This window comes from Pecten maximus, chromosome 6, assembly GCF_902652985.1.
Source record: "Pecten maximus chromosome 6, xPecMax1.1, whole genome shotgun sequence".
Classification (NCBI taxonomy): domain Eukaryota; kingdom Metazoa; phylum Mollusca; class Bivalvia; order Pectinida; family Pectinidae; genus Pecten; species Pecten maximus.
Window position 1 is genome coordinate 33405747 of NC_047020.1, and position 21567 is coordinate 33427313.

General features: G+C 35.6%; 1 protein-coding gene across 1 annotated transcript in view; it reads right to left on the minus strand.

Moving 5' to 3' along the window:
* Window positions 1–20313, minus strand: part of LOC117329586 (cholecystokinin receptor type A-like) — a 58831-nt gene extending 38518 nt beyond the window's left edge. The window contains exon 1 of the mRNA XM_033887597.1: window positions 19177–20313. Coding sequence (XP_033743488.1) covers window positions 19177–19597 — 421 coding nt within the window. The 5' untranslated portion in view covers window positions 19598–20313. The remainder of the gene's footprint in view (window positions 1–19176) is intronic.
* Between the last annotated feature and the right edge of the window lie 1254 nt (window positions 20314–21567).

A 21567-nucleotide genomic window follows, 5' to 3' on the forward strand; every position in this document is an offset into this window, starting at 1 on the left:
ACTGAATCTGCTTTAAAGATAAATTTTAATAAAATTACTTTGATGTGCTTAATCCACCTGATATAGCATATGAGGAAGGCATTAAGCCATCATCTGCAGTTGGACGGTGGCCAGTTTTACTCTAAATAAAACAATCATTAGCAAATATTTTGCATATCTAAACGACGTATCCACGGAAGGAAAAAATGTTCAAACGAACGGCAACAGCAGTAGACAACAGACACAAACGAAGTCGGCAATACTTATAATGGATATCAAACGTCAAATAGCAAAATTGACATCACCAGCTTTAGTTAAAATGAGTGACATCTATCCATAATACATATTAAAACGAGCGCTGTTAAAAATATTTACAAGTGACATCACTTAGATTTTTATTATGAATATCAACTATACTTAAACCCTAGACTATCTTCGCAACACATCTTAACATATAGTTAACGCTATTGAAAATCTATTCGTAAAATATGTTTTGATTTGACTGCCCATACACGACCTGACAAAACAATATGACAGCAATAAGCAGTCAGTAAGTAAATATTTCATTTGATCCACAAGCCAACAAAGACGGAAAACATGTCAACCATGGCAGCATACAAGTCAAAGCAATAATGGCTTCTCCCCGCCTTTTCGGTTCAACATAACAGGTGTAAAACCACTCATTGTAATCTTATATTAAATAAGGTAACTGTCTTATTGATGTTTACCATGTTCTTTTGTACTACATTCGCGATGGATTATTTTTTCGCAAACATTCATAATTGCCTAGAGAGAATCTGTATATATTTGTAATATGTGAATGGCTTACTGCATCGACTTGATTCAGACGAAATGTCAAAAGACTGACGACTACAAATCATATTTATTGACTGAAGCACTTGTTTAAACCTTAATTAACAAGGCTGTAGATTGCTACTGATGTGTATCTTGATAAAACATAGACCTTGAAAAAACTCCGATAGGGAGTTCGATGGGGATACTCTGTATATATCAAATTCTTCACGATCACATCACATACCCTAGCCTTTAGACAGTAACTGGGGAGTAGGTGTTAGTTTTCAAGCAAACTCGACGATACTGGTAATTATAACAAGATTAAGATATTTATTATATACAAATTCCACAGTCGCCCTGTGTGGTAGGAGGTATCGCGGAGTCCTACCGAGCCTTACAGAGGATACCTACTTCTGTATAATATCTTCAAGATAAACAGGATAGAGTAGCTGACGTTTCAAAATTTTTGGTATTGAAGTATCAGAACAAATTACTTTGTGAAAGTACTGAAGGTTTACACGGGGGAAAATAAACATCTGTTCACGGTATGCCCGTCTGAATAGCCATAAAATAGAAAGTAAGATAAGGCAAAAATAGGTCCATTTATAATCATGCTTATATCATGTATTTTATTTACAGGCATGTCGAAAGATATCTTTTATATCCTAATCTATTTCACAGTGGTTATTACGGCAATTTTCCACGGGAAAGCATCAAAAGTTTGCAAAAATATAAAGATGTATATAACAAAAACTTTTAACTTGGAAAATGCTCAAGATGTGCAAAGTTGTTTTTGAAATAACTTCAATGTTTTTTAACATTTTTACAAATAAAGAAAACTTAAACCAGATTCAAGAATACGTTCTAGTATTAATGTGTATGTGTGTATGAATGGATACTGAATACAAAGTATAAATTGGTTAACTTATAATTAATAATGCATAATTACATTCTTAATGATGTTTTCATGTGCTCTTTCAAATGAAATGCCATTGCTGGATTTTGGTGTTCATCAGCTACATCAGTCCAAACTTATACTAATACCATTATAAAATGAATTAATATATATTGATTCTGACGAGTATTTCTACATTATGAAGACAGTGTCTAGAACAAACTGACATAGCTGTCACACATATATCAAAGCAAATCAAACTTCATTACATAGCCACTCACGTAAGGTCCTCTATAGCTTATGTTTAATGCGGATCCTATCTGAAAACGATGATAACCCTGAGTGTAGTACTTATCATATTACTTATATCTAGTTACACCAATGTTAATACTGTCTTTTATAAAGGAAAATAATGTTAGATTTCAAAAACGAACAAATATCAACAAATTTGCATATGCAATATACCATTTTTTTGGTCCTGGCATGTAGTTTCTAAAAATCATAAATATTTTGCTTCCAATCTTGAAGGTTTTATCTGTACAGTTACTTTATAGGAAGATGCATCAGCGAACAATTATAAGGCACTCAAATAACCAAAGCTGAAAATTAGCCATGCTGTTATGCTCACTCGTGTAGTAGTATGCAATAGGAGTATTTGTTTGTCCGGACTTGACTTTAAATTCATATAAACATTGCTTCCATTTTGACATTGAACAATAAATGCTCCTACTGTGTTTTAGACACATGTGAGCATAACGGCATGGTCATTCTGTGCAATATATGTGATACAAATCATTGCGTTCGCCTGAGTCATGTATTTTTCGCAGGTTTTGTCAAAATAAACAACTTAACAAATCACATATTAACAGCCACGCCTATTGTTAGCCACGATACACACCAGTAATTGATCAAGTCAATTATGTAAATTGTACCACAGTAGTGATTTATAGACTTGTAAAATATCACTGGATTTACTATATAGCTGTCCCTTAAATGGATCAATTGTTCATTATACCCCCGCAACGAAGTTAGGGGGGTATACTGGTTGTATACAGGTTGTCCGTCCGTCCGTCTGTCTGTAGACGCATTTTGTCCGGACAACTCCTCCTAAACCGCTGGGCTAATTCCAATGAAACTTCACACACATATTATTGATCACGTGCAGATGTGCATGCCACTTTCTTTTTCTCAAAATTATGGTTGCTATGGCAACTGGTCACTATAAACAGGTTTTCTGATAAGAACCACAACTTTAAGTTTGTCCGGACAACTCCTCCTAAACAGAAGGGTCGATTTCAATGAAACTTCACACAAATATAGAGGACCATGTGTAGATGTGCATGCCACTTTCTTTTTCTCAAAATTATGGTTGCAATGACAACTGGTCACTATAAACAGGTTTTCCGATAAGAACCATAACTTTAAGTTTGTCCGGATAACTCCTCCTAAACCGAAGGGCCGATTTCAATGAAACTTCACACAAATATAGAGGACAATTTGTAGATGTACATCTCACTTTCTTTTTCTCAAAATTATGGCTGCTATGGCAACTGGTCACTATAAACAGGTTTTCCTATAAGAACCATAACTTTAAGTTTGTCCGGACAACTCCTCCTAAACCGAAGGGCCGATTTCAATGAAACTTCACACAAATATAGAGGACAATTTGTAGATGTACATCTCACTTTCTTTTTCTCAAAATTATGGTTGCTATGGCAACTGGTCACTTTATTACTGGGTTATCTTAGTTGGCCTCTAATTAAGAGTTCCAATTCACCATTGACTCGTGCAGATTGCGCGGGTATTAGTCAGCCATCCTGGCGACAGTTCTAGTTATTTTTGACCATATAATAAGAAATCGAGAAGAAATGATACCTACAATATAAAGAAAATATTCATCGAAAGTATTATGATTGGTTTCATGTTTTCTGTGAAAATAACACCCTTATCGTCAACCAAAAAAGTAAACCGCAACCATCTACCACCAAAAAAGCATTTTTACCGTATGCAAGGTAATCATATCATTGCGACGTAAAATACTCTCATAAGTGTGAGTAACCATAATGCAACTGTTCTTATGAAGTCTTTCAACATATTGCAGATGTTCTGTTAGGCGTACATCCTGCTGTTATTATTGAGAGCGATGGGAAGTCGAAAACATACGTACACAACGCTTGCATTGGCAGCCACGCGGGTCGTTAAACGCAGTATCAACAGAGAGCATAAGACAACAGAGGTTTTCCCACGTTATACTCTCCAAGTGAATTCATGCTGAAGATCGTTGCTATGGAATGATAGCTATCTATTGATAATAGGTGCTGAACACTAAAGTAGCTCAAATCAGCAATTATCTGTCATCGGCTTGAGCAGAAAGATTCGCCGATTATTTTAAAAGCTGCATGCCATACATGTTTGTAAACTCAAAGAACCTGACTTCGTGAACAAATTGCAATGCGATGTCATCGCTACCAGCAGATGTGTGACGAAGTTTAAATTATAGCTTGGATGCCTTTGTTCAGTTCTGCTGTCAATTAGCACTAAACATCACATAATTACACAAATATCTGTCATTGATCCATTTTGAATACATAGTGATAGATTAGGTTTGTCTACATAACACATTATTGTCACGTGCAGTGTAACATGAAGGGTTAGCATGTAACCGTTCTTATGCATATACACCAAGACAAAGGTTTTAACAAAATATAGAGTGTTGATTTCATGTTGTAGTTCCATGCAATCCGTTTTCTGAAACTTTTAATCATCACCGTAGAAATCAAATAATATGGATGTTTATAAAAAGAGAACTCTCTATTCACTCATCGAAATTCACTAAAATAGCCTAAAAATACCCCATAAAAATCTATATTTATATTGATTATATGTATTGATAAATAAATAATCCAAGTAAAGCAACTACACTGTACATGACGACTTGAAACTACCACAACGAGCCCATATGATATTGTAAAGGTGGTCTCCATATCTAAGAACACATATTATATACCCCATAGATAATTGATCATAACTGACATGTTTAGATATCAAATCTGGAAAGTAAATCATGATGTGTGATTCCATCCTATCGCGTGACTGATAAACAAACATATGACATGAACAATTAAATTCCGGGAATGTGGTTACCTTTGACTGTTCTAGTTTATCGATAATCTTGGTATACTCTCATGTATGTATCTTCAGACGCCCAGTCAGATATAATCGTTATACAAAGATACATATATGACGTCAGATGGGCGTGTCGCGTTGGAGGTTTGATAAAATTACAACAAGAAAATTAATGTACTATGTCAGTATTGATAGTAGAATATTCATCATCTATTTCTAAACATGTTGATAATATATAAAGTATATCCCATGATTGAACATATTATGACAAAATTAATACTTTAAAACAAGGTGGTGGGTCAAAACTAAACGCGTGCGATGCGACGGACGTTACACAGGCAATGCATATTGCATTTGATAAACACATAATATGGTATTTCATATACATATGATGTTGAACTTGCTTTGCATTGTTATGTATTAAATTGTAAACTCGTACTTATTTTAGCTTTATTTTCTCTAAACATTTTCGCTTGGACTAAACGGTCTAGCCATAATATCTCATTAATTATGAGAACTGCATTTCGTATTAATAGAATTTTTTAAGCGAAATCATTCCAACAGAAAAAAAAAACGAAATTGTAACCCTAACTCTACATCTGCACCAAGTTGACAAAGGGATTTGCTTTATGGCGAACATTTCATTACAGTCAGACATAATTTGAACACGTAATCGTGTGCTAATACCCTAAAAATACTCCATTCTCTTAACCCGAAACAAGAAAAACGCATTTATAGAATTGGCAGCCAATATATCGCGAGAAAGTAATGCAGTGTTTTTTGTAGGGGTTTCCAGTACTTTCGCCCTAATGTCATGCATCAAATGGTCTGTATGGTAATTTTACACTATTTTTCAAGTTACTTCCTTGCTACTCCTGGAAATCACGTGGAAATATGTGTGCTGTTTTGTCAGTATAAGACTGTACTGATTACCACTGCTGTTGTACATATTAAAAATCCTGAGCAGCGGCTTATTTAGACGGGTTTGATATCCAAAAATAAAAAAAAAATACCAAATAGTTAGACTTTGAATTGACTTACGCAATCCCATTAATATAATTCCAATGCTCATCAACAGATTCCAACTATGGTAAATTGCCAAAACGTACATTTCAAACTCATTTATTCAGACACCCATGGATTGAAAGAGAAACAGTATTCCGGAAAAGTGAATCTAGGAACTCATTTCAGACGGGAAAATTGAGTTTTAATGTGGCGAAAATGAGATCTTAGGATTAATGAAATCCACTGTCGGCAGACACCTAATATTAGCTAGTGATATTGCAAGTGGCATTGGTCTTAGAGTCTATCAGAGGCTACTGGTAATTAGCAACAGAAGTTTGTCCCCAGCGTTGATTGAAAAGTGTACGTCGCTGTAACTTATTGGCGTTAAATATCTTGGTATTATATCAGTTTTCAACACATATGGCATATTTTTGGTATAGAAGTGAAAGTACTTTTTTGCTTAATTTGTGCCAAATACAGTGTCGTATACATTTATCTGGTTGGCGATAGACATGCTGCTTTGAATAACAAATATTCCAACCAACATCTGCTGTCTGACCATTTCTTTCAGACGATTCAATTGATGTAAACATTATTTTTAATGCTATGACTATTTATATTATGCTTGTCTTTTGAAGTACAATCAGAATAGGATCTGGTATCCTGGGGTGTATGCATCTTCTGCTTCATCAAAGGAAAATGCGTTGTAAACTAAGCCATGCCCAGGTAACATAACAACCGGATATTGACAAGAATTCATCAGGAATATTAATGAGCAAAGCAACAACCTCGAACTTCATATCTGACAAGGATTTATTTTTGGTTTGTTTATTATTGTTTTAACCTCCTATCAAAAGCTAAGACCATTTAAGGACGGCCTCCCGTGCGAGCGTGTGCATGTATCCGTGTGGTGAGTGAGAATGTGTGTTTTGGGAGGCTGCGGTATGTTCGTGTAAAGTGTCTTTATGGTACTCCGGAACTTTTGCCGATTTATAGTGCTACCTCACAGAAGCATACTGCCGAAGACACTCAGCAGCACATCCCGCCCGGTCACATTTTACTAACAATGGGCGAACCAGTCGTCCCACTCCTAATATGCTGAGTGCTAAGCAGGAGTAGAGTAGCAACTACCGTCATTAAACCCTCTGGTATGTCTTGACCAGGGGTCAGAACCCAAAGCCTCTCTCACAGGGGATAACACTCAACTTAAGGCCAAATGTGAGGCTTTGTCAAGGGAGACATTAGGAATAACAAAGTTGTTAAGAAAGGAGAGAATAGATACGATCCCAAATTTAGTCGCCTCTTACTATCATGCAATGGGGACAGCTTGTATAATACCTACGCCTTACGTGCAGCGAAGATCTAACATGGAAGTAATTTAAGTATTTCCAAACCAATCATGGTGGTGACCGTTGACATACGATTCCATTGTAAGAACTGTATATAATAGAGACGTTATTGTTATAGACGTATGCTTGCCCCTAACAGTCAGTCATACTGTTTGTAGACTATGTAAATTATCTATATGATGTCAAAATAATAATTGCGAAGTTATGTCATTCTAACTGACACCAAAAAATGCAGGCAGTCATGAATTTACTCCTTAATAAAAAGGTGAAGAGAAAATCCTAACAACTTAACTATTGCTACCTATCAGGATGATTGTAAGCAAGCGGTATTCTGTTAATTAAGGCATTACTATTTTGTATATGTTATTTGTAACGTTTCTCTTTTATGAACAAAACAACAATTATCCTGATCGAATCCTAGCTACCAACATGTAGCAACACTTCACTTTAGTACACAGTACGTCCTGTACCTTTCGAAATAGGTCATTGAACCAATCTGACTAAATTCTAAAGTTACTTAATTCCAATTTTCCGGGAGATGCCATAAATTCTGAATTATGTCAGCTATCATACTGTGACCTAAGTCTCGAGTGTTATCGGAGCGTTAATCACCAAGAGGAAGCGGATAGGTTAGAAGTTTGTATGTCTCGTAATTAAATCAGGTTCTATTGATATATCGCCTTTACTATCGTAGGCAGGTGTGGGTTCCCAGAGTTTACAGAGAAAACAACTTAGTTTTGTTAACAAACACATGAAACCGACGAAGGAGAAGGACGCATATATTGCTACGCCATTACAATGTGTGTACACATACCGATGTATATTCGTATGTATAAATATAACATGTCCATTTGTAATGCGTAATTGAGCGCAGAAAGACTATGACTGATTTTATGTCGCAATACTCGATAATTGGTGGGTAATTTTGAGAGAGATTTTTTTGTTTAAAAGAGACTGGAGTATACAACAATACCGCCTGTTGTAACCGACTGCATCAAGTCATTGCGTTGACTTAAAGTACCATCGGAGTTTCGATTCTACTTTAGATATTTAGAAAAGACTTCCCTTTCGATTTTTTTCTCAGATGGTGTCCCTCCCTAAACTCCCGTCCTCATATTTTCCTATTAATCGTACTAACAGCTAACTAAACAAAAACCAAACAAAAAATAAATAAATAAAAACATACATGAACTATATATGAAAGTTATTGTGTCATGATATCGATCGGAAGTCACCGACATAAAGGCATGAGGTTAGCAAACGTATGTACTCCATAGATGGTGCAGAGGGACTTGTAACAGATATAAGGTAGGGCAAAATGTTCATTAAAATACTGGATGAAATATTACAAAAACATGGATTTAGACCAACATGAACAGGTATCACGCAAAAAGCAGGTTGTGGGAGTGTTGAAACATCTTTTATGACGATGATTGCATATTAATTGTCACATTAAGATATTCCCGTGAGACTGGGGTAAGCTAGGATTATTGGGGTGAAGTAAGTGCAACCAGGGCCAAGTACCTGAAATATTATAGCTTATACAGGTCAGAGTGGATCCTAAATCTCCACGCCGTGTAGCGTTGTACTATATTGATACTTAAGATACTTGTTGGTGTAACGACCTGGAACATCCCACCTTCTTCATCAACACCCATATAACAGCTGCTTGTGGGAATTGAGTATGAATATATTTTTAGATGGCCTGTCTCACGACACCCATAATCCTAAACCTCAACTGTTACACAAAAATTCCACTTACAGATAATCCCACCATCGCCGCTCAAGTTTGGCGAGAACGTCATTGCAAGTCATGTTAAGACATACCATTGCATAATAGGCTAACATAGATTCTTATGCAACGTCTTTCATAAGCCTATTTGGCTTAGCTACTGCATAGTTCTATACTGCCATACATACATGATTTCATTATTTTATGAATTGCCTCGAATGGGATGTAGTTTCGCCTTTGTCCAAATATTTACATAGTTTCGTATACGGTCTTTTTTTACGCATGCAATGTCTAGCAATTTTACTCTCTGGCCAGATGAAGATTGTAAACATAACATCATGTTTCTCCTCCTGTAAAACTATTGCTGTCATACTGTACTTGCTGTTGACATAATCAAGCTTTAAATAACCGCAGGCCATGACTTGCACATGGCTGAATGTCCCCTAGGCTATAATTTGTACATGACTGGACGTCACTGGACAATTTTCCTGGATTACATACGATTGTGCGTTCTCTTGTGTGTTGTATGCAACAGAAAGATGAAAAGCGTTGTCTGGGCTGCAGACACGCAGAACGTGTTGAGATGTTGATGGAAATAACACAATTGCCGGACCTACAAAGACTAGCCATTTAACTCCACTGTGCATTCCGCAGCTACCTGTCCGCACTGCGACGGTAACTAGAAATGACAAATAACAATGTTTATCATAGCGAGCACACTGGACTAATCATCTGAAAAATGCAATGCGCTGCAAACTTTCACCCAATGAACGTTTGGCTTAGATCTGGTGATGCCGATATGCTAAATGTAGAACAATTTGGTTTCACGTTAATTTCAGGAATTGATTCTGAACATCATTTTCAATCCGTCCTATTTTCTCTATGGATCATGGACCTACATTTGTTTTTCCACTCCACTGTTATTCATTGCTCAGCTTACAAACGTAGCGCATTTCACGGATATCACATCTCTCGTTTTATCGTATTGTGGATGACGTTGATGGCGGAACGATCCGCATCTATCAATCTAGACGAATTACTACACTTGATCTGACATGGTAGGGCTATACCATCCGTCTAGCAAGTGTGCTGTGTACAACTCTTTATCACGAATATATCTGGATACCATCGTCATTTCACCACCATGGGGTCGACCTCAGTTAACGTTGATATGTTCGCACTATTTGTGTATTGTACATTCCTTAGATTTCTGTTGAAACTGTCATATCATATAACAATTATAATATCTTTACGCATAGTTAAACACTATGAATAAATTTGCTAATGTACAAGGTTGGTTATAAATCTCAAATCAGTTTAAATCTTGATAAACATGTATCAGAATATTCATGTAGAATGAATCAACACAGTCATAGCGACGCGCAAAAGTATCTGGAATAGCACTGGCATACATTTATTCAGCGTATGCGCCGAACATGTCATTACATTTGCCTAATTTGCCCAATCAACAATGTGTTGTGGGAAAAAAGAAAATTGATGGCTTCGATATCAAGACTAGGTTTTCATTAAGAAGGAACTCTATCATTCTCCCGCTGGGATAGTATCAGATGACAAAATTCGGGTTAAGTCAATAGTAATTAGTTGGGGTGAATGTAAGTTTAAATTATCGCTTGATTAAGCCCTATACTACAATCGATAGTTACCAATGTTGTGGGGCATTGCTAATTCAATAAATATGTTTACCAAAGCTTCCATCCACCCGTTGTAGGATAATAGGATAATATTATGTTCTACGGTGAGCGTATGCAACCAATTATCATGTATATATCTACATCAAGCTTGTCATTTTGAAGTAAATAAGGTTAACGTTTTATCATCACTCCTCTTATCGGTTTCAATTTTGTTTTGCACTGAAAACTGATGGAGTCAAGTTAAGTACGTTTAAAGTATTAAAAAAACTAAACGGAAAGTAAGACCACGAGTTCGATGAGGATAAGCGGTAAGGAGTTATTTTACTTAAACATGCTGACAGTGTTGGTATATAGACATTGATTGTTGATATGTTGTATATGAAAAGTCTACCAAGTTATTTCATTCAAAAATACTGAAATGTAAGATGAATAAGTCGTGTCATTTCGGTACAAGGAACACGTCTAGGTTGAGTTGAAGAAATATTGGTTGAAATTGATTATATCTCAATGCACACGAACTCATTTAGGATTTAGGTCTTTGAAAGACGTAATCGCGGGTTAACATCTACCGTTTATCATTATCGACTGAAAAATACAAGACATATATTTGTCTATATAGCGATCGTTAAACTGTTTGTCTTAAAGCAATTGTGCTTGTTTTCAATTTAGGATATATATTATGGTATATTATACCATGTGTGTCATCTAACGCGTATCTAATGCTATATGTTGCCAAATGAACAGCCTAAAACGTATTTTATTGATTTTCAATAAGAATTTTGTACACCAGATCAAACACATTGAAGTATGTGCCATAATGAGCCACGCACAGCTGTAAAACTAAGATCATGTCAATTACTGGTAATGTCCTGTGATCAGTCACCAAACTACAGAAATTTTATCTACTAAAAATATTCGTTTCCATGTAAATCTGATTATTTTTGGATGTTTAATTGTTTTCCTGCTGGCAAATTTCATAACCACAGCCTACTCAGTACTCCTGAGAATTATATCTAACCAAAATCCCGTACAGTGACAACAAGGAAACAAAAATAAATTCACATTAAGTTCTTGTAAACAAAGATACTGAAAGTATTGTCATGATCGGCATCAATTCAACATAAAGTTACAATGACGATTGTTCAACATTTTAGTAACGTGGAAACACAATTCTAGAGGAATGGTAATTTACTAACCCACATTCTGTGTGAGGTTTCTGTCTCGGTCAGGGACATTGCTGGCCACTGCCGCCTTTGTGATACTGTTGGGAAGCATTGACCGGGGAGGGAGGGGGTCTAACGTAAATAAGTGTTGGAGAAAACCTCATTACAGTGACAATGCCGATAATTTTAAATGCAATAATGCCAAACTAGAGAAGGTATCTAACTAGCGTAATTAGAGTCAAAGCCTGTCCGGAATTCTTCCGTCCGGCCAATATATAGTCACATTGACCACCTCCCTCTGTCAATATCTAATTATTCACTTAGGATTGCCTGCGGCGCAATTAATTCACGCGTTTTCTCTTCGTGTTTGTGAAGACTTGTCACTGAAAACTGGTCCATTTGAATACCCTGGAGCTGCAGTTTCAAGACAAACTGGTCAGTGAAAGCAAGGGACTTTCCGTTTTAATGTCAAAATCCAACGGGTTGAAAGAAACTGTTGAAGTTGTCGGAAGCTTTGGTTCCAAGAAAGTTCAGCAATGAAGACAATGCATTGTCATCTTAAGTGTGCCGCAGTTTGAAAGCAAGCTATTCAGTGAAGTGTCCGTTTAATTATCCAGAAAATTGTCTTGATATAGACTCTGAGGCTTTGGTTTATATACTTATGGAAATTAAAACAATCAGTTTTCCTTTTCATTGTAAGATGTAGTTTCAAATTTATGTACTGAACAACTAGATGTTAATGATATGCCTGTTTATATACTAATTAAAAAACCATGGCGGAGTTATTGTACACGCGGTCAGCGCCTGGTGTGGGCAGCTTCGGTCCGACTGAACTAATCACCACTAATTGAAGAGTATCTAGTGCGCTGTGTAATTGTAGCTGACCTGGATTAGGGACTTCAGATGACACAGCTCAAGGAAATGATCCAAACGATTATCGTGATCTGTAACTATTTTCGGACACTTGATTCAGATATGTTGTGACTCATTTCGTACATCCGCTTGTCCTCCATAAATATGTACGCAAGATTTACATATTAGAGGTCACCGATAGTAGAAACACGCCTGCAAATCAGCCTCGCCGTTCGTTTCTATTCATGAATACATTTTATTTCATCATAAATTGTGTTTAAATCTAAGGTCACATTTGACGGAGCCTACTAAATGTGTCCGCTATTCTGGATATTCTTCCTTGTTTGTCCCTTTAAGCATTGCTGAAAGGTCTTTGATGGATAAATAGAAGCATAATTTAGCTTTATTCCCTAATTAGCATACACAATTAATCGATATTCAACGTTTCAATGATGTTATTTATATTTTTTCAATTATGAAATATTAAATTTTAGCCCCCTCCCCTTTGTAGCATGTCCGCTATTATGAAATTTAAATATTTCTGTTATAGTATCTGAATAAATGTTAAGTTTCAAATATAGATGTTGCCATGTATATATGCTACGCATGCTCATGATTGATCACACATTAATTTTAATTTCCATTGCTAACTCTGTGTTTTGGCACCCTTTTTAACTTTACTAATATATGCATAAATCATCAAAATTGTGTTATAACTCCATTTTATGTGTAAACTGAACGTATCCTCGAAACAAGACTTGAACAAAACTTATGCAACGGTGTCGTCCCTGCTTTGAATACCTGTGCATTATGGGGAAAGAGAGAAAATATTACTTTCCCTGGTATTAGCTATAGTATTGAATAAGTAATGGTATATATTGTCAAAAAAATACCAATCAATTGTTATTATTGAAATCGTAATACATTCCTACAATGGAAAAGGGATGCGAAAAATAACCTTTGAGTGACACAATTGAATGATCATAATCATTATATAATGAAATTTAAATATCGCTTTTCGTCAGAGGTTGGTGGAGAAATGCTCATACAATAGGAGTTAACCATGCAAACTTTGCGTTAATCAGGACAGTAAGTTATAACGTAAAATACTCGTTGTACATTTACATAAGTACTCCATCTGACAGATAATCTAGCAACTCTGACATTTCCTTATAGCACTCCCTGTGGTGAAACGTACGATTTGAGACATGTCGTTATTGAGATTCTATACACTACCCGCTTTCAGAGTTGACATATCCCTCATTGCTCGGACACCCGTGGCGGGCCTGTCCCTCCCTTTGCCCACCACTGTGACGGTAATACGCCTGTCGGAATCTGAACCTCACGCTACGTCGTTTTGCCTTGTCTACCGTCGGCGTATTTAATTCCAAACTGACTGACATTACACAAGACAATCTACATAGGCATGTATGTGCATAGTGATAACTCTATTAACGTGTCTACAGCTTGTTCCACAGCTCAGCGTCTGTTGTCAAATTGTCCGTCTGTCAAAATGACCCTAATATAATGAATTATTACCATCTTGTCAGAAATATACGCTAGAACTATGTTTTTCAAATTATTTGAATTAAGTAAAACATTCATTTCGTTTTTAGGTTTAAGTTTAAACAGATGTTAACAAACAATCCGGCTAATTAGTTTCGTCTTCACATTAAAAATCGGTCACTTGTATATGGAGAACACGAGGGAACAAAAAAGGAAATGAAAATTAAAAAAATTAAAAAAAAACATTGATGAGGAATAAACCTTCAATGGATACCCTGGACTTAGGATCTATTTAATGACATACACAAAGATTGGCATTGGATTTGGTACATGATTAAGAGGAGATCAAAGCTATTTGATAGCTACACCATCGCTATACATATGGATCATGGTAAAGGTGGGGAATGGAATACAAAACCATACGGCTGTTATTCCTGCATGATTTGATACATAAGTTGACTTATGAAAATAAGAGTGTTGTTTGTTCTTCAGTAAAGCATGCACTATAATGTTTTATGATTACTCGAGTCTCTGATATCATACAAACAAATCGAGATGTCACCCGAGAACTACCACGAATTAATCAATTATTTTTCTATGGATCTTTATTTCTAACAATCCTCAAGTTATTTTTATCAGAAACATCCCAAATGTCATTGTCGTTACATGCTCTCTTCTTGTTTGATTTAAACATATTTTTATAGCGAGCAATCAAAGCAAATACAACAGGGTACAAGTTATAACAATATTATCAAAACCAGAAATTCGGTTTGGTTTATTTTGTTTAACATCCTATTAACAGCCAGGGTCATTTTAGGACGCAGCAGGTTTGTTTTGGAGGATTGGGAAAACCGGAGTATCCAGAGAAAAACTGGCAACTGGCAACTGCCCCACTTGGACTTCGAACTCGCCACCCAGAGGTGGAGGGCTAGTGATAACGTGTTGGGACATCTTAACCAATCGGCTACTGCGGGCCAATTAAAAAAACACAATAGATTTAATAATGTATAAAAGTTCAGTTGATAACTTTAATTTTTTGGGAAATGTTGAACTTTTGTAATAAATTGGGAAAGGACTTTAATAATGTTTTCTCTTCATGGACATTGTCTTTCATAAAATCTTTTGTTATTGTAAATATGAACGAAACATCACTAATTTATGATGATTACCGTTTCAACGTTGGATTGGCGTTTATTTAAATCATCATGATTATACAAGACAGGAAACCGGTATTTTAGTAACTACTTCAGTCTATTTAATAAACAGGTCGAAATGAATACACTAGATGCCGCCAGCAGTTATTCTCTCAATGAGAATCTCAAAATTAAATAATCGTACGGAATATATTTGTTTTTCATCTGTTACATTCTCCATTCAAATAAACATAGCAACAATAAACTAACATGTAAAAGCGAACAATGATTACAAAATATGAATCAGGGATTGAAATTTTTATGAGATGTTAAATACTTGAATTATTAGGAGTTACCTGTCATGTTGACAAACTACGAAATCGTCACACTTAACATCGCACAAAGAAATATATAACCCTTTTCTATGAGAGTCTGATGACGAAAGCATACAAGCATGTGCTGTACAAGTCTTCAAAGGACGTTGTGTCGAAATAACCGGATTCGACACATTGCTTCCCTCATGACAGCGAATCTCCAAAAGTGTCAAACGAACATGTATATCGTATATCTGAGTTTGCTTCGATGACAAGATGCAACACATAAACCTGTGGGTAATTGGCCAATAGCTTAGACAGGACGGTGGTTTAGCAAATTAACAAAGAGAGACAACCAAATAGAGGGCTAATGAAACCCTCCTACTTTTGACACAAGAGAGTCAGATGAAGACTAACAATGACATGCTTCTGGTCAAATTACAAGTATACAGATCTAGTGTTTTAATGTCAGTATGCTGGAATACCATTTTTCTGTTAAAATAATACGGATTTCGATAGTTTCTAAAATTATCCAATTCCCTCTAAACGAATGTTCCTAAAATCAACTGGCTGTCGTGGTTAAGCCAATCACGAACCGCCGATCGAAGTAACATGTCAGGTTCGTGTTAAGTTGATTTTCTTTTACAGAAATTCGATATTGATAGCGAAATAATGCACGTTTATCTTGAAATAAACGATACTGAGAAATTGCAAATTGAATAGCTTGTCGTTAATTCCTCAGTATTAATTACCATGTTGTTTACCAACAGCGAACCAAACAAATCGAAGATGCAAATAAAGCCGAAAAAAGACTTTTGACTATCATTTTTCGATAAAATCTGGAAATGAGTTTGCCAGTTATGTTTGAATAGCTGTAGAATTATGCACGAACATTAACAGCTTTAGGGTAATTACAGCAAATTAAAATTGCTGATGCAAAAGCTTCGTCCTGAAGTACCAGCAGCAGCAGCAGCAGCAATCCTCAAACTCATTGATATTCCTCTGCTGTGCCGAACTAAATTCTTTTTCAACTGACCTTCTCCGTATATTCACAAGCTGAACTGAATTCAGATTAAATTCGCACTTACTAGTAATAAACATAGATAACCCGTTAGCATAAATTTGTATTATGCAGTTAAATAATAAAACTGCGCGCTGCTTTTTAACCAAATTATTATATATTTTACATATTATTATATAAAGTGTTTACGTGAGTAGATCTGTATATTTCACAGAAAAAGGAGTTAACACTTCGATGTGACATTTTGGAAAAATACATTTCTCATATTTCTTCTTTAAAGCATGTGATATACAGGTAGTTTGTTAAACTTGTTTCATTATTTCTCAAATTAATGTTGATCGACGAAAGATTTGCCTTTTCTGACGAATGCTTTAGATTTTTTTTATATAAAATTGCGATGCTAGTATCCCTTATGGTCATGTATTCATTCACACAAACTACAAAATGGACTCTAAGAAGGGCTATGACCCATAAAAGTGATATTTCCATTACAAGGTATTACATTGTTTTCACGATGGCAATAATTTATATTTAAGAAGCTTATTGTGATCCTTTCTGGATTTGTACACTTTTAGCTCTTCGTATTACTAATGAGTCTTGGAAACAGCTGCACGGTGAATATTTATTCATCCAGTTCTGTGCGCCATGTTTTACTTAATTCAAATTAGCAGGCGCGATTTGCCTGTGTGTCATTTGTACAGTCCATTTTAACTGTATTGACATCTCATTATCCAGACATTAAAATTAAGGAGTAAGCAGCATATAAATACAAGTAAATGATAAAAAAAATGAATAACAAACAAATAAGTGAATACATAAATAATTTATTCTACAGCAGCACTTTACTTGGAAGACTTGTAACAATTAACCTTCCAGTTCGTAACCAGGAAGTTCTACAACCTGCCAGTGTTTGAACGTTTGGTTTACTATTCCAGGTGATTGATACTTCATTTTTGAAATATGAAGATACTAGTGTGGTAGTTAAATGATAAACCGCGTATTTAGCGATGCGATGGATAATATTCCTTTCCGCCGTGGCAACATGCCAGCTTGCACTGCATAACCGCAACAGGCTTATTCGTTGTAAAGCCGTGAGTATTGGTGACCAAGAGATACTGAAGGGAGATGGATCTATGCATCCAAATTTGTTTATGGGTATGAACTAATTATAATAACCTTTAAACGTATATTAATAGTAGCACATAGGGCACTTAATTGAGCGGAATCTTCACAAATACACGTCAACTATCCTTCATGTGCTATTTCTAAATTCGTATTCGATTTGATTTTCTATGTGATAAAGTGGTTTCTATTTTTTTCTTTGTTTGTTCCCTTTTTATTTACTTTAAAAATATGTTAAACATGGAACACACATGTATACTAAAATACTAATAAACCATTTTTTCTTTGCGGACTTAAACTATAATTAAAATATCAGTTTCTCAATTTATCACAAACAGACTTTCATATGACTTTCGTTTAATTCCTGATTATATATAAGATATTCTAAGAACCTACAGTCAACATTTGGCATGTTTCTCGAATGAATTGAACAACGACAGATATGCCAGTTCAATTAACAATACTTATTTTGATAATGATTGTTCACAATGAACGAATTACAACTTGTTAGAATAACATATCAAACTGACTCAATGAGGCACGATGAACGCATGTACAAACTATCGTCGGCACGCGACTGTTTATTAACACCCTGATACTTTATGGCAACCAGCGTATCGTTTACGCAAGCTACGCGTATACCTAGGGTTCTAAGGAAATGAGATTTTAAGGGGAATAAGTGAATTATAATCACACCAAGACGAGTTCCATCGCCTCATTGGATCTAAAAGATTGACAATCATATAAGATCACACAAGACTGTCATGGTATGGAGTAATCACCAAGAGGAAATTGTAACAGGACCACTGCTTGATACTTTTACGTTGTATGATGTTGTTGGCGAGACAGACTACCTTTGATATCATATATACTGCATACAAATACGTCAATGGTAAAACTCCAATAGATAAGGTAATCAGCAAATGATCTGATGACAAATGTCAAATGTTACCTTTATAATCATCACAGCTATACAACATTTTATATCATTTAAAAAGAAGTTGGTAATATCCGATAACCTAAGAGAAAAACATGAACAAATATAAATCTTCACGACCGGAAGATAAACTTTTATAAAGCCTATTAAATAACCCTACTTACAATGTTACGGTTCTGGCTCTAATGAATATCTTCAGGACCATATGTGACCGTGCAATGCTAAACGATCCCTGATTTTTAAGTGTTGTTCTGATTGCTCACACTTTAATTATTAGGCCAGTGCTATTTCCATTTCTTTTATAACCGACCAATTATTTCCCTCTGCCATTGCAAACAACCCGGTGAGACGTGTCGCTCCTAGACTAATAGAGACTATGAAATTTATGACATGATAATAATAAACAGATTCCGATGGCAATGACCGAACTAGAAGTATGCAGCTAATACTGCTTTACGGTGTTCACGCCTGCATATATATTACACGCGTCAACATTGGGAAATCATAAACACAACTTACAAGTGTTTCAGGATTAAAAAAGGCGGATAAAAAATCAATATCATAATATTAGTTTTTACAATTAGAATTTACTTACCTTGAAAATAACGGATCGCAATGCAGACGAATTCTCCGAAGATAAACCGTCGCATTAGCTGTGGGACCAGGGTAAAAGGCATACAAAACACAGCCAAAAGTAGATCACTGATGGACAAGTTCAACAGAAATACATTCGTCACTGTTCTCATTCGTCTGTTCTGGGCTAGTGTGATAATGACCAACAAATTACCAGTGAGAGACAGCACGAAAATAAGACAGTACAGCGGTATGCGAATCTCGCCATTTCTGTCGAATATTGCACTTGCAGTCATGCTGTAGTTTATTCCTCTGGTTTCATTTCGACCTTGGCATGTGTCGTAAATACTTCCATTGCTATTAGATGTAGAATCTATCACGAGGCCGGAGTTAGAAGTTCCATTTCCGGATATTTGATGACAATTCCCATCCGGATTATACATCTTATCAGCAACTTCCTTTATGTTATGGGAAAGAACAATGGAAAGTCCTTTTTATGTCGTATGAACGAACATCTCATCACGTACAGTCGCAAAATATTAGTTAACTGAAATATCAATGAACATAATCAAGGGAACAAAAGTGTAAGCAGTTTAAACATGATAAAAGATGTGAAACTGCTTCCAGGATAAGAATGCCGATCTTAAATTCGCCGTATTTATTTGTTCAGTGAAGTCCAAAAAGTACCGGTAAATCCATGTAAAGTGTAAACATAACAACAATACATAACCACCTATGTTGTATTGTCACCGTGTTGTCCATGTAGAACGATAAAACGGTTTATTTGCGGTGGGAAATTAACAAAACAGATGTTGATCCCAAGATCTTTAATTGCTAACCTTTTCGGTGAAGCAACTTATTATCTGAAGATTTCACTAAGGCATGATATATACAAAGCGAAACAATTTAGGCAGGAAAAGTAATTAAAACGCTCCGAATCCCCATAATGCTAATCCTTCTACTTTACTTTCGGTTTGCCAAAGTCCACCAGATCATTAGTTTATAGCGTTGGCCTTTGCAGTTCCGAGCCTAATATAGAGTCTGTGGACCTGGCTCCACAGTGATTGATAATGCCAGTCTGATAGATGTGATTTAGGTCTAGCGAGTATCTATGAAAGCAAGCAGTTTCCTACTAGCCAGCTCGCTAGCTTAAGGGTTGTAGCGGCGTGTGCCGTGCAATATCATCACAACGCTATCATACAAAGACATAGCGTATAGACACGGGACAGGCAAAAGTCGACCTTTAACCTTACCGGATAACCAATCACAGTGTCCTACTTCATTTCTGAATCGAAACTGGTTACTTTCCAGTTAATACGTCTGAAGTTATGGTCCACGGGTCAGAAAAGAATATGTAAATTAACAATTTATGTTATCAAACATGTACTTTCTGCAGTGTATAAATTGTGTATAAATAATGTAAGTGTACTTTCAAAAGTATGGTATGTTATCTGCTTGATGTAAACAGCTGGATTTTGCACTTACATAAACAATATAGTGTACAGATCTTGGATTCGTCAGTTTTTTTTATTCTAGCAGGATTTATGTTTCATGGTCCCTTGTTAAATATCCACAAATACTATCAATTTTATCTTTATCAACAGCCTCTATATAACGTTCTGATCCTAAAGATAAGAGTGGTGTAGCCATAATGTATACTTTGCCTGCCATGCTACATAGTATTGAGTTCATCATTTGCAGATTTTTTCATCCATCCTTCGCAGATTGTTTACCCATCATTTGCAGATGTTTCACCCATAATTCATCGATTTGTCTCCCGTTTTATGTGATAAAGATTCCCCTGTTGACCATAGGATATGATTATATTTTAATTTCTAGGAAATGTCAGATAGAACGTGCAGGCAGCAGTACAATGACATCACGCAGAAAATTTAAACACACCATCCGAACATAATGTTATATTGATGCAACACTACGTTTAATTTGCTACATGGACATATGAAGAATAATCATTCATCCCCTTGGGAGTGAGAGAAGAGGGTTTTAGCCCCTTGCTAAGATTAGTATGGTGCAATAATATGTCATCATTCTTTGTTGCTTTCTAAAAACTGACACATGCACATTATTAAAAACTTTTATATTGTATGGAAGGGTAGCTGCTCTTGGTCAGATTGAAGGTAATAAATCGTAATTGATTTATATGAAGCAATTAAAGCAAAAAGTGTTTTTCATTGTGATATAATAGCTTTTATCAAATTAATGATATGTAAATATAAATAATGTAAAGATATGGGTCGAAGAGTAATTATTTTTAATTTGTAAGCAAAAAGAACAATATGAATACAGTTGAAATTGGATATGATCTCCCGAAGAAATCTATTCTATTCTAGTACGATGATCAATAAAAATAATATGAAATACCCGTGCATATTCTCATTCTAGTTCAGTTCGA